General features: G+C 39.2%; 1 protein-coding gene across 18 annotated transcripts in view; it reads right to left on the bottom strand.

The window, feature by feature from the left end:
* Nucleotides 1-12,498, bottom strand: part of USP40 (ubiquitin specific peptidase 40) — an 80,650-nt gene that overhangs the window by 19,756 nt on the left and 48,396 nt on the right. For all 18 annotated transcript variants that reach the window (XR_011487961.1, XR_002313938.2, XM_070468434.1 and 15 more), the window contains 5 exons: nt 10,401-10,454; nt 9,564-9,652; nt 8,189-8,275; nt 3,662-3,698; nt 1,795-1,859 (listed from right to left, as the gene is read on the bottom strand). Coding sequence is in view for 16 of the 18 variants with exons in the window: in XM_070468434.1 (XP_070324535.1) it covers nt 1,795-1,859; nt 3,662-3,698; nt 8,189-8,275; nt 9,564-9,652; nt 10,401-10,454 (332 nt within the window). In the remaining 2 variants the exon portion in view is untranslated. The remainder of the gene's footprint in view (nt 1-1,794; nt 1,860-3,661; nt 3,699-8,188; nt 8,276-9,563; nt 9,653-10,400; nt 10,455-12,498) is intronic.

The following is a 12,498-nucleotide window of genomic DNA, read 5'->3' as shown; positions in this document are numbered from 1 at the left end:
AAACTTTATGTCCTGACAATTCTCTGAGGTCCACTTCTTACTCTAGGCTGTCAAATTCCTGGCCAGGACTCACAGGGGCCTCTATTGGCTGTTACACAGCAAAGACCTTTCCCTGGAAGGCCCTACTTTAAATCAGCCTCTGCTGATATTTAATGTCAGAGTCTCACTGAACAGAAAGCAGGCACATAAAGACTGGGGAAAAGGGTACTGAGCACAACCATCAGAGGCCACAGATTTGGACTGTGAGGTCTGATGCACCTTGGAGCAGCAACAAGGAGATTAACCAACATGAAAAGATACTCAACATCACTAATTATTAGAGAAATGTAAATCAAAACTGCAATGGGGAATCCCCTCACACCAGTCAGAGGGGCCATCAAAAAAAGTCTACAAATAATAAATGCCGGAGAGGGTGTGGAGAAAAGGGAACCCTCCTAAACTGCTGGTGGGAATGTAAACTGGTACAGTCACTATGGAGAACAGCATGGAGGGTCCTCAAAAACTAAGAGTTACCATATCATCCAGCAATTCCACTCCTGGGCATATATCCAGAGAAAACTCTAATCTGAAAAGATACGTGCACCCCAATGTCCACAGTGGCACTATTTACAAAAGCCAAGACATGGAAGCCACCTCAATGTCCACTGACAGAAGGAAGCTGTGGTACACACACACACACACACACACAATAGAATATTACTCAGTCCGAAAAATAAGAATGAAATAATGCCATTTGCAGCAACATGGATGGACTTAAGAGACTATCATACTAAGTTAAGTAAGGTAAAAAGACAAATATACATTGCTTACATGTAGAACCTAAAAAATGGCACAAATGAACTTATTTACAAAACAGAATAGACTCACATACAAAGAAAGCAAATTTATGTTTACTACAGGGGAAAGTGGTGGAGGGATAAATTAGGAGGTTGGGATTAACATATATACATTACTATGCATAAAATATATAACTAACAAGGACCTACTCAAGGGAACTATACTCAATATCTTATGATAACTTATAACGGAAAAGAGGGCTTCCCAGGTGGTGCTAGTGGTAAAGAACCCGCCTGCCAATGCAGGAGACATAAGAGACACGGATTCAATCTCTAGGTCAGAAGATCCCCTGGAGGAGAGCATGGCAACCCACTTCCAGTAAATGAAAAAGAATCTGAAATAGAAAATATATATATATATTTAACTGAATCACTGTGTTGTACACCCAAAACTAACACTCTAAACCAACTATACTTCTATAAAAATTAAAAACAAGAGGAAGAAGAGTAATCAGACTCCAACCATCCTATAACAACTTTGCTCCTACATCTTATTCTCAGTGTCTGGAGGGATTTAGAGATGCAGCTTGAAGCAGAGTCTAAGTGACTGGCTGGTAAGATGAATTCTGCCATCATCAAGTTACAAAGAAACTCTGAGGTTAAAACATTCAGGTTTCAAAATTTAGAGCATATCTTCAAATTTTTCACTGGTTCAAATGTCCTTTGTTTTCTGTAGTTCTCTGCCTCTCAATGAAGAACTACTACTAGAGACATATTCTCTTATCAAAAGAGGACTCAATATATATGTTAGATATGTTCCCACTTAGCTGAAACTTTTCCTTTGACTCTGAAAAAACTGCAGTGAGAAGAAATGAAAGTAGATCCACATATGGATTCTTGTATCCTAAAAAAAGTAGGCTTTCTTTAAAATTTATTTACATGAGTAGGGTGTTATCCTTAGGAAATCACAAAACAAACACAATCACTTTACAAATGAAATGTATACAAATAATCTTACTTCTTCACATAAAGGCTCCCCAGCTTCAAAGCACCAATTCATTTTTCGTAAATGCCATGTGTCTCCTAAGAAGGAATCAAAATCAGGATGGAAAAAAAGTCAGAATAATATGGTTTACGAGTTTGCCATGAATGACCCTTCTGGATAAATATCAAATGGAATATAATCTAATAATTATTAACTAATCTTAAAAGTAAATCATCTCTTCAGAGCATGAAAAAAATTAACTTGCTGCCCCAAATTGGTGAATCTTCTGTCGATCCCACCAAGTACTGTATACCTGCAAATACAAATACTTGGCACTAGTGTGCAGCGTCTATATACCTTTATTATTTACATGCACATATGCACGCCTCTATCACATGTTGAGCATAAACAGATGTACATACAAGCATAGAATCCCTTTTAAAATCACAAAGTTGTCTTGGATGTAAATACATGCTAACGTTACTCAGCAACTGGTAACATGTACAACAAAACTGTTCCTGTCCAATCGGCAGTTAATCTAACAAAAAATAGTGTTCAGTACAGCAGTTTAATGAATTGGGTATAGAAGAACATTTATGAATGTTAATGAGATTTCAGTTTTTCTGCATGTTTATTACACTGACAAAACGGGAAGAGAATTTCTTCTTTTGAGGAGAGGGAGCTGAGTAAAAGTTGAAAATCTAAAAAATTGCTAAAAAATTAGCAATGTTTTATAACAGTCAAGTCCCCCACTCACCAAAAGAAGCTCCAGACCAGGGAATAAACATAGATCTCATATTTATCTGACACAGGCCACAGGTTTTGAATCCCCCTCTTGTGGCTCAGATGGTAAAGAATCTGCCTGCAATGTGGGAGACCGGCTTCGATTCCTGGGTGGGGAAGGTCTCCTGGAGAAGGGGATGGCAACCCACTCCGGTATTCTTGCCTGGAAAATTCCATGAACAGAGGAGCCTGGTGGGCTGCAGTCCATGGGTTTGCAAAGAGTTGGACACGACTGAGCAACTAACACTTTCACTGTAGACCCTCTTTTGTCATCATTTCTAGTTTTAAATGCAGCACAAGCGTGTTGCTTCTTGGTGTCCAACTCTGTGCGATCCTATGAGCTGCAGCCGGCCAGGCTCCTCTGTCCATGGGATTCTCCAGGCAGAAATACTGGAGTGGGCTGCTGTGCTCTCCTCCAGGGCGTCTTCCCAACCCAGGGATTGAACCTGTGTCTCTCAGTCTACCTGCATTAGCAGGTAGATTCTTTACCACTAGCGCCAACTGGGAAGTCTCTTTAAATGCAGTAAGTTGTATCGATATTTACCTTAATCTAAGTAAGTTTAAAAAAACAATACCAGTAAATTAAGAGTGAACACCATTACGTCACAGCACAGCATGGCAGAAAGAAATCAAGAGTTGTGAAAGCAGAGTGATTTAGCTACTTGTGGCATAACTCTGGGTGAGCTGTTTAGCCATTTTCTGCATCTGAGAAATGGGAACAAGTGAGGATCCCTGCTGGGAGGACTAGTGTGGAGATGAAACAAGATAGCACAGGAAGCTCCTAGAAGAGTGCCCTGAGCCTGAGCAAGCAAATGTCCCTGCCAGGTGATGGAGCCCCAGGCTTCCACTCCAGTGCAGAGAATGGCAAGCACTCAGTCTCCTGAAACCAGCTTGATGCGTCCTCAAGCTCGATCACATGGCTCCATGTGGGTAGCCACTTCAGGATATCCTGGGTTTATTTTTTTCATTCATATTACATTCCCTAATCTATACATAGAAATACTGGCATCAGACAAAACATACTGAAATGTTGAATTAACGAGGTTAAAAAAAATCAGTAAAAGATCTAGGAAAATTCCAGAGACAAGCTTAGGTATCATCATAGTCCGTAACCCACCTGTGAGGCCACATTTGTCCAGCATTATCTTCAGACACTGTTAAGAAAAAAAGAAAAAAATTATGTTCATTAGTAGTTCTGTTTCTGAGTTACAGTATGAGAAACACCTTTCTTTTGACCCTGGAACTATCTGATTATATTTAACAACTCTCAAATAGATAAAGACATACATGGTTAAAGCACTCCTTAAGAGCTAAGGAGGTGCCAACTCAGCAGGAAAAAAATAAGCTTCCGGTGTTCACAACCAGAACCTACAAGTTCATCCACTTCCAGGTCTGCAGTATGATTTTCTTCTTATGAGGACTAACAGTGTATTTCTGATCACATATGATTAATTAGGTTGCTTACACCATGACTTCCCAGGTAAGAACCCAATTGCCAATGCAGGAGACCTACAAGACATGGGTTCCATCCCTGGGCCAGGAAGATCCCCTCAAGGAGGAAGTGGCAACCCACTCCAGTATTCTTGCCTGGAAAATTCCATGGGCAGAGAAGCCTGGCATGCTACAGTTCACAGGACTGCAAAGAGGCAGACATGACTGAAGTGACCTAGCATGCACAGATAAGTAAACTCTGACTCCCATAAAAGGAGATTAGCTTTTATTTATCCAAGAAGCAACTGATCATACACCAACTCACAAGGAGAAAACTGTGCCCACAGCACAATTCAGTGAACGAGACACGATGAACAGACATTTGAGCAAAATAAGTCATTAAAAACTCCCAACATCTTGAGGTGAAAAATATTCTTAAATAAATTTAGGGCAAAGGAGTAAGTAAAATTTGATTTATGCTATAACTGAGCAGAAGGGAGAGGACTAGGGGTGATGACTGCTGCCCTGCTTGGATTAAAGGAAAATGGCAAACAACCCAGACAGCCCTGGATTAACAGGGGACCATTTACATAAACTAGGAAAGGTCTTAAAACAATTAAAGGATAAAAAAGATTTATATTTACTGGCCTTAAAAGATCTTTGAAGTATTTTAAGTGAAACAAAGTTCTAGGATCCCATTTATGATTTTAAAAGAAACCAAGTCAAGCTCTTATTCCAATAGGTACATATATACTACACATTGGTACACACACGGCAAAGGTATAGGAGGATACACTATTGATGTGGATAGGATTACATCATCCAACGACAAAAGTGACTTCTGAGGAAAGGACAAGAACAGGTGGTAACTAAGGACTTTCTTTAGTCACCCATGAAGTTTGGAAAATAAGATTAAATCCACGATTGCTTGTATGATTAAAGATAAAAGCACTATAGAATTAAAGATAGTTTAGAAAACGACGATGGGAACAATGTATTGAAACAGAGAATGGGGCCAAAGAAAACTGGGTTCAAAGAAAACTGCAGTCTCAAAGGCTTCTCTTATTTAAGAAGAAAGAGCAATTGAGCATTTAACTTAACTGTGTTTCAGACAGTGGAAACTACCAGCGTAAAGACCTGTCTGAAAACAGCACAGAGACCAACTTGGCTAGACAGAGCAAGGGAGCAACAGTTACAATGTCGCCCAGGGGCTCTGCTCTCACTCCGAGTGGGACGGGGAAGCAGAGGAGGGCTGTGTGTAGAGGGCCGACTGACCTTAACTTTAAAGGATCGCTCTATTTCTTTGTAAGAACGCACCATGGGAGGTGCCAGGTTAGAAGCAAAGAGGTCAGTGAGGAAGCTGCTGGAATAATCCAGATGAGGGGTGAAGGCAGTGAAAGCAGTGAGGGAACGAGACGTGGTCAGATCCCAGATAAATTCTGATGGTAGAACCAAAAGGATTTCTTGAAAAACTGGTAATGAAGAAAGAAAGAAAAGAATCAAAGATGATTTCAAAGGTTTTGGCCTAAGTAGGTGGAAAATGGAGCCACCGTAACGGAAAAGGAAAATGTGAGTGAAGTGCGTTTGAGAGAGGTCAGGAGCCCCACTGTGGGTGTGCTATCGTTTGGGATGACAATCAGACAGCCAAGGAGTAGCTGGTATGAGTATGGCAGCTATGAACTGAGCATGAGGCGCTCACAAGGCAGAGAGAAAAGGGAACAGGCGGAGAAGGGGAGACCTGAGAAATGGGAGGTAAACCTACAGAGCTGCGGTCTTCTAGAGGCAAATGACAAGTGTCATCAAGTATGTTACCGCTGCTGAAAGAGCAAGTAAGTAGATGACTGGAACTCTCCCTAGACACAGTGCCACGGCAGCCTCTGACAGCCTTGACACAGCAGTTTCAGCTCTGGGGAGGGAAGTGGGCAGGCATGGGGAAGAAGTCTACCTACGATGGTTTCAGGACAAAAGACAGACATACACATTCTTCAAAATGAAAAAACACTGAAGTTACCCAAGGCCACACCCCAGGCACAAAGGACTAACCAACTTTTCCTCTGAGGAGCTGCTGCCTTTCTACCAACGATATCTCCAGTCCCTCCTTCACACTTCCAATTTAGGAACATAAACAAGATACTGAATTGCCCCCAACTCTTGATAGCATCCAATCCACAATTAGCCCTTATCCCTCCTTACAGTCACTTTGCACAAGCTCAAATCCTGTCAGGGAGATCATTCGGATGAGAGGTGAAGGGGGTGCCAGCAGTGGAGGGAGGGGTGTCAGGGACACTCTAGTGTCTGATTCCTGTGATATGAATCTCATGCTCACAGTAAGTCAGTAATAAACCTTTTTTAAAAAGCTAACTGCCCCCCAAAAAAACTCATTAAAGTTAACAGGCAAATGAAAAACTGGGAAAATATTGACAGCATAGAGCAAAGGGTAAAAAAATACATATTTATTAAAAATATGTTTAATCACAGAAAATTTCAAACTTATGAGAGGGTTATAAAATGAACTCTCAAGTGCCCATCTCCAGCCTCAGTTCCTGCTGTGGCCTGTCTTTGTCAATACCCCCACCCATTTCCCCTGCCAAGCTCCCCAGATTTTTTTTTGAAGCACATGTCAGGTATCACTTCATTTCATTTATTGATATTCAGTACTCATCTCTAAAAGATGAAGACTCTTTAAAAAACATAACTGGTAAATAATTATGATATAGAATTCCTAAATAACAAATATCCTGTCAATGTTCAAATTTCCCTAATTTCTGTTAACTGTTACTAAAGTTCTTGTGGTTTGAATCAAGGTCCATATGAATTCTATATATTGTGCCTGCTTGCTATTTCTCCTAAGTCTCCTTTAACCGTAGGCTGCCTCACCCTGCAACTGATTTCTTGAAAAGAGTTTTCCACTTGAGAACTGTGCTGACTGCTGGCCTGAGGTGCATTTAACAGGTCCCTCTGTCCCCTGAACTTCTTACAAACTGGTACGCAGACCTTGATTGGACTTAGGCCCAGTTTTATGTTTTGGCAAGAGGAGCACGGGTATTGCTTTGAATCTCTAAATGTCTGGATGTTGCTCGTCCGGGGCTCTTAGCAGTTTTTCAGGATCATGGCTTAGATCCATTAATTCATTAGGACTTGAAAAATAGTGATAGTTTAAAATTTCTTCTTCATTTTATTAGCTGGGATATGTCTATTTAAAAAAAATCTTCTCATTATGTATTTGGTTATTGTGAGGTAAAGTTTGCAAAAGAAAAACAGGATAAATATTTGATTCTTTCCTTTATGGTTCCCTGGCATTTACTACAGTAAGCAATGAACAGCGTATTTTTAAAGATCATTATGAACTCATGGATTTTATGTATGTGTGAATCAGATTTCATTATGATTCCCACTGAGGTTCTAACACTTATCTTCTGGTTGGCTCCTGACTCTCTCTGCTAATCTCAGAAGTCTCTGCTAGCTTCCCTGCTTCTGTTGTGGCAAGATGTTCCAGGTTCCTCACACACTTTCCTGACCTAGCAACAGGACAAGCCATTACTCCAAGAAGTCCTAGTTCCTTCCTGAAAATGGTATTCAGCAACCACAGTCTGGGTGCTGGTGTGCCTGCTACTACCAGGTTGTTCATATAAGTTGTTTCAGGGGACAGAGAAAAATAATTTTTTAAAGAAAAAATACATCAGGTTCATTCTGACTCTTCTAATTAAAATTCAGGAGTACAGGCTTTATTTATAACCACATTGATGTTATCGGTCTCTTTTCCAATACTGAAAGTGCCTGTTCTCAGTGATACCAACGTAACTATTTGATTTATCACACACACACACACATTCATACCTCTTTGTGTCAGATTATGTGTGTATACATAATGTAAAATCACCAGAAGGAAATACACCAAAATGTGACTATTAATGGGATAAGAGATAATGAGGTGTTCTAATTTTTTTCTTTTAGTTCATTTTTATACACCCCAAATTCCTACAATAAACATGTATTATCAGTAGTCAGAAAAGAAAAAAGAATAATCTCATTTTCAAAACCATGGTTGGCTCACCAACTTTAAGACACCCAAAGTAGCCCTTTAGTGAGCACAGAATTCTTTAAAGGATATTATGTAAACCCCAGCCTCAGGATCTCAAAACCTAATACAGGCTACCACTGCTCCCCACCCCGAACACCCACAGACCCTGGCTCCAAAAGTAAAATGACTTACAGTCCTCACAGATACGGTTTCCTCTACTGTGATCTCCATCTCTGTCCCAGGGTGAACATCACTCCCCAAAGCGAAAAACAGGAACAGCTAAGATTGAAACAGAGGTATAAACACAATTTAATTTGAATTTTAAAATTCTATAAATATATAATTTATTTCCAAAAGAGAAAAGCCAAAGATCATAAAACTTTAATAAAAGTCTCAAATTATGTAAAAACAAGTCTTATGTTGAGTAAAGTTATAATTTAAAAAATAATCTTGACTACCTAGAAAAGTAAGATACTCCATCACCAATGTTTTTACTCCTAATAAACATCTCTCACAGATATTTATTCTACTATGATCTCCATCTCTTTCTCAGTCATTCCTCAAGGAGATTTGCAATTACTGTACACTGTAAGCATTAACTGTATTTTTTCTGAGTCCTTAGTTTGTGATCTTATTTTCTGTCCAGAGGTCCCATATACTTCAACTCCCAGAAACCCAAAGAAAAAAATGTAAACCTGATCTCCTGTCTGTTCAGTTTCTTATAGCCTTATTTTTCCTTTCTAACGCAACTTCACTTGTCATGTTTCTCATTCCCTGAGCTTGTCATATACTACTACTTGCTAGAGTTTTGGGAAGAACAAATTAAAGGTTGGGGGGTGGTTGGGAAACTAATCAAGTGGATTAGTTCCATAACAGGGATCCAGGAGCCAGGGGGATCCTGATATATGAGTTCAGCTTACCCTGATACAGAGTCCTAACAGTAAGGACATTATTATGCCTTCTGCACTGTAATGAAAGTTTATTAAGTAGGCAAGGTTTATGGCAAAGGTCAGTCTGATAGTACTTTATACATAAAATGAACACTGATAAGAAAAAAGCTGCTGTGAGCTATTATTGCAGGCAGTAATTAAACTCAAAATCAGTACACTGTATTTCATTAAATCTAAAATACTGCTGGTTGTTACTTATTATTTTATGTACCACTAAGAAAAAAAGCACAGCACCAGCTATAGCTGTAGGAAGCCACTGACTGTAAGATGCATCCAAGTCTCACAGATATTAAAATGTAGGAGGAAAGGGGTGAATTTTAGAATTTATGAATTATGATGGTTGAAACTGAGGCCACTCAACTTTAAAGATCCCCCTTAACCACAAAATTTTCACAGGAAAACAATCTTATGAATATACTTTGACATAACATTTTTTATTTAAACACACAGAACTAACTACACGGATGTTTTCCTACAGATAAAAGGTATAATCTAAGGAAAAGAAAAAAATTTTAAGAAAAACAGTATTACTACAGTAGTTAAGGAAAGAATTTTGCAATTAAGAGCTTCTGATCATGGGAAGCTGGGTTTTGGTCTGTGGGGTGACCTCCGTTTACCTGCGAGGAAGTTGGTGCTTTTCCAGGACACAGTCCCAATGAACTCCCCATCTTCAGTCCTGCTTCCTTCAGAGTGTAGCTGTCTGGCACTATAAAGAATTTTGATAACATGGTAAATGTAACTAATTCCTACCTCTTTGGGCAAAAGAATACACTGAAATCATCTTTCTTTGAAAATCAAGAATGTTAAAGAAGAAAACTGCAAAAAGATTATATATATTCTAGTTGTTTGATTTCAGATTTTCTTACTCTAGAACACATTATCCTTGTTATCTGTACAACAGTGCTAAGAGGCAGCTATGAATGTTCTAGATTCATACTTAATAAAAATCAGAAAGCTGTTGTTTGCAAGGATTATGTAATATTGTGAATTGATTCATGAATGATGGACTAGCTTCTTTCAAGTTTAAAGCTGCTGTGATAACTACCATGAACAGTTTGAGTAAATTAAGTCTAATAACAAGATGCATTATAGAGGTAAGAATCAAGTCTCCGGTTACAATGATAACTGGTGTCACAATAGAATTAACAAAACAAAAACTTTGATAATAATCCTGGAAAGAAGTAACTAGATCAAAACCATGACTAAAATGAGCATCAGTTAATCAGGAAGAAAGATATTTTACTTTAGAAAACAGAGGTGATTGAAATTTGGGGTAAGACTTTCTGTAATTCATAAGGAAGACACCTGGATGACAGTATGGTCTATAAACCAGTTTATAAAAGGTACGTTCAGAATATTAGGTATTAGAAGTCACTGTTTATAAAGTAAATGTGTTGAGAAGGATAAATGGCATGATTATGTGTCAGCTTTTGAAGGCTAACAAAAAGATTTACCTGGACAAAGCAGTTTCCCATTTTTATCAATAGGCCTCAGGCAGCTGTTCTCAGCTATAAATAAAAAGATGCTGGTTAGTGCAGCAAACAAACAAAAAAACCCAAAAAGATACTCTACTGTGTTAACTAGCAAGAAGTTGAAAAACAAAAACAAACAAGAGACCAAAAAAAAAAAAAAAAAAAACCCCAGCAGCAAAAAACCCCATACAGGCAATCTTTATGCAGCAGCATGGAACCATGAGCACATCTGTGCAAGGTGAAACTGTGCAGAGAAATCTTAATCAGAAAAACTGCGATTGCACTGTGACTTTTAAAAATTTCTGTCAAAACATTAAAACTCTGTCAGTTATATGTGTACAGTGAAATAAAAAAATAGTAAAACTAATATTTACACTGTAATTTAAAACACTAGACATGGAGAATTAAAATGTTTCCTTTGCAAAAAACAGATCAAGAATCGTTTAAACAGGGTCTGCTTTCTTCTCGTACAGCTCACAGGACAGGGTGAGCAGCTTCTCTGCTTCCATGTGATACTCTTTCACCGTCTGGATCAGCTTCCAGTATTTTACACTTGGTACTTCCAGTTTCGTGAAACATCTCCAAGAGCTCCTTTAACATGAAGTTTTGTGCCGGCATCAGTTCCTCTGGGATTATCTTCACACTTTTCGTCATGACCACTTTCCTCACTTCTGGGAGTTCATGCTCACTGGCTCCTCTGGCTGCAGACCTTGAGTCTCTTGAATGACAACAGCGTCAGCATCCCCAGTCAGCTATTTCTTCCTCAGCTCCATATACTTTTTTCTTGCACTTTCACTGTTGTTGGCTAGTTTAATTATCCTTTTTTTTTTTTTGTAAAATATCACTTGGGTTTTATCACTGGGAGAAAAGGAGGCCATAAACTACACACTTTGCTGTCCCACGTGGTGAAATGAACAGCAGCCGTGTACTGACCAGTTATGGACATGCTTTAAAGAGTGAAGTAAACTGGTCACTGATTATAGCTCAGTTCAGTCGCTCATTTGTGTCTTGACTCTTTGCAACCCCATGGACTGCAGCACACCAGGCCTCCCTGTACATCACCAACTCCTGGCGTTTACTCAAACTTATGTCCATTAAGTTGGTGATGCCATCCAACTATCTCATCCTCCGTCGTCCCTTTCTCCTCCTGCCTTCAATCTTTCCCAGCATCAGGGTCTTTTCAAATGAGTCAGTTCTTCGCATCAGGTGGCCAAAGTATTGGGAGTTTCAGCTTCAGCATCAGTCCTTCCCATGAATATTCAGGACTGATTTCCTTCAGAATGGACTTGTTGGATCTCCTTGCTGTCCAAGGTACTCCCAAGAGTCTTCTCCAACACCATAGTTCAAAAGCACCAATTAATTCTTCAGCACTCAGCTTTCTATACCGTCCAACTCTCAACTCTCATGACTACTGGAAAAACCATAGCTTTGACTAGACAGACCTTTGTTGACTTTGTACATGCTACTTCACAGTGATCTGCAGACTAAAGAGCTTATAGCGAAGTCTGTACTTAATGTGACGACTCAGTTAATATCTGATGGCAGCTGACATTTGAACCATGCTGCTGGGTAACTGATAAACAATGAAATTCACCCATATCAGAACTGCACAGAGACTACCTAGATTTCAAAGTTAGGTGGTTTTTATGCTTAGTTAGTAAATGGATTAGGGCCAATGTGCCCTGGTTTTGAGGATGCGAAGATTCCCACTTGGTGTGAAGACACTAGGTTTTAATTCCAAACAGAATTCTTACCAAGTTGGATATGAAGTTGGGGGAATTCGAAGGAGTGGAGCGAGCCCTCTGAGAGGACAGGAATGGCATGGGCCTTGGAAGGTCTAACTGTATCTGAGCAGAGCAGAGTCTCTTTGAGATTCCTGAGTTCTAGCCCTTATACTACAGTGATGTGAAGCTAACACAGAATTCTAATACAATCTCCTTGACAACTGAAACAGCTTATGTTAAAGAGTTCTCCAATTTAAAAAATGCATTTAAAATACTGTTTTTTTTTTCATTTTTATTTTCTTTTGACAAATGTCATGTGTTTTCTATGTGCCAGGCACTGTCCTAGAAGCTGACAA

This window comes from Odocoileus virginianus, chromosome 5 (assembly GCF_023699985.2).
Source record: "Odocoileus virginianus isolate 20LAN1187 ecotype Illinois chromosome 5, Ovbor_1.2, whole genome shotgun sequence".
Lineage (NCBI taxonomy): Eukaryota > Metazoa > Chordata > Mammalia > Artiodactyla > Cervidae > Odocoileus > Odocoileus virginianus.
The sequence above is the reverse complement of the archived record's forward strand: the minus strand, read 5'-3'. Positions and strand labels throughout refer to the sequence as shown.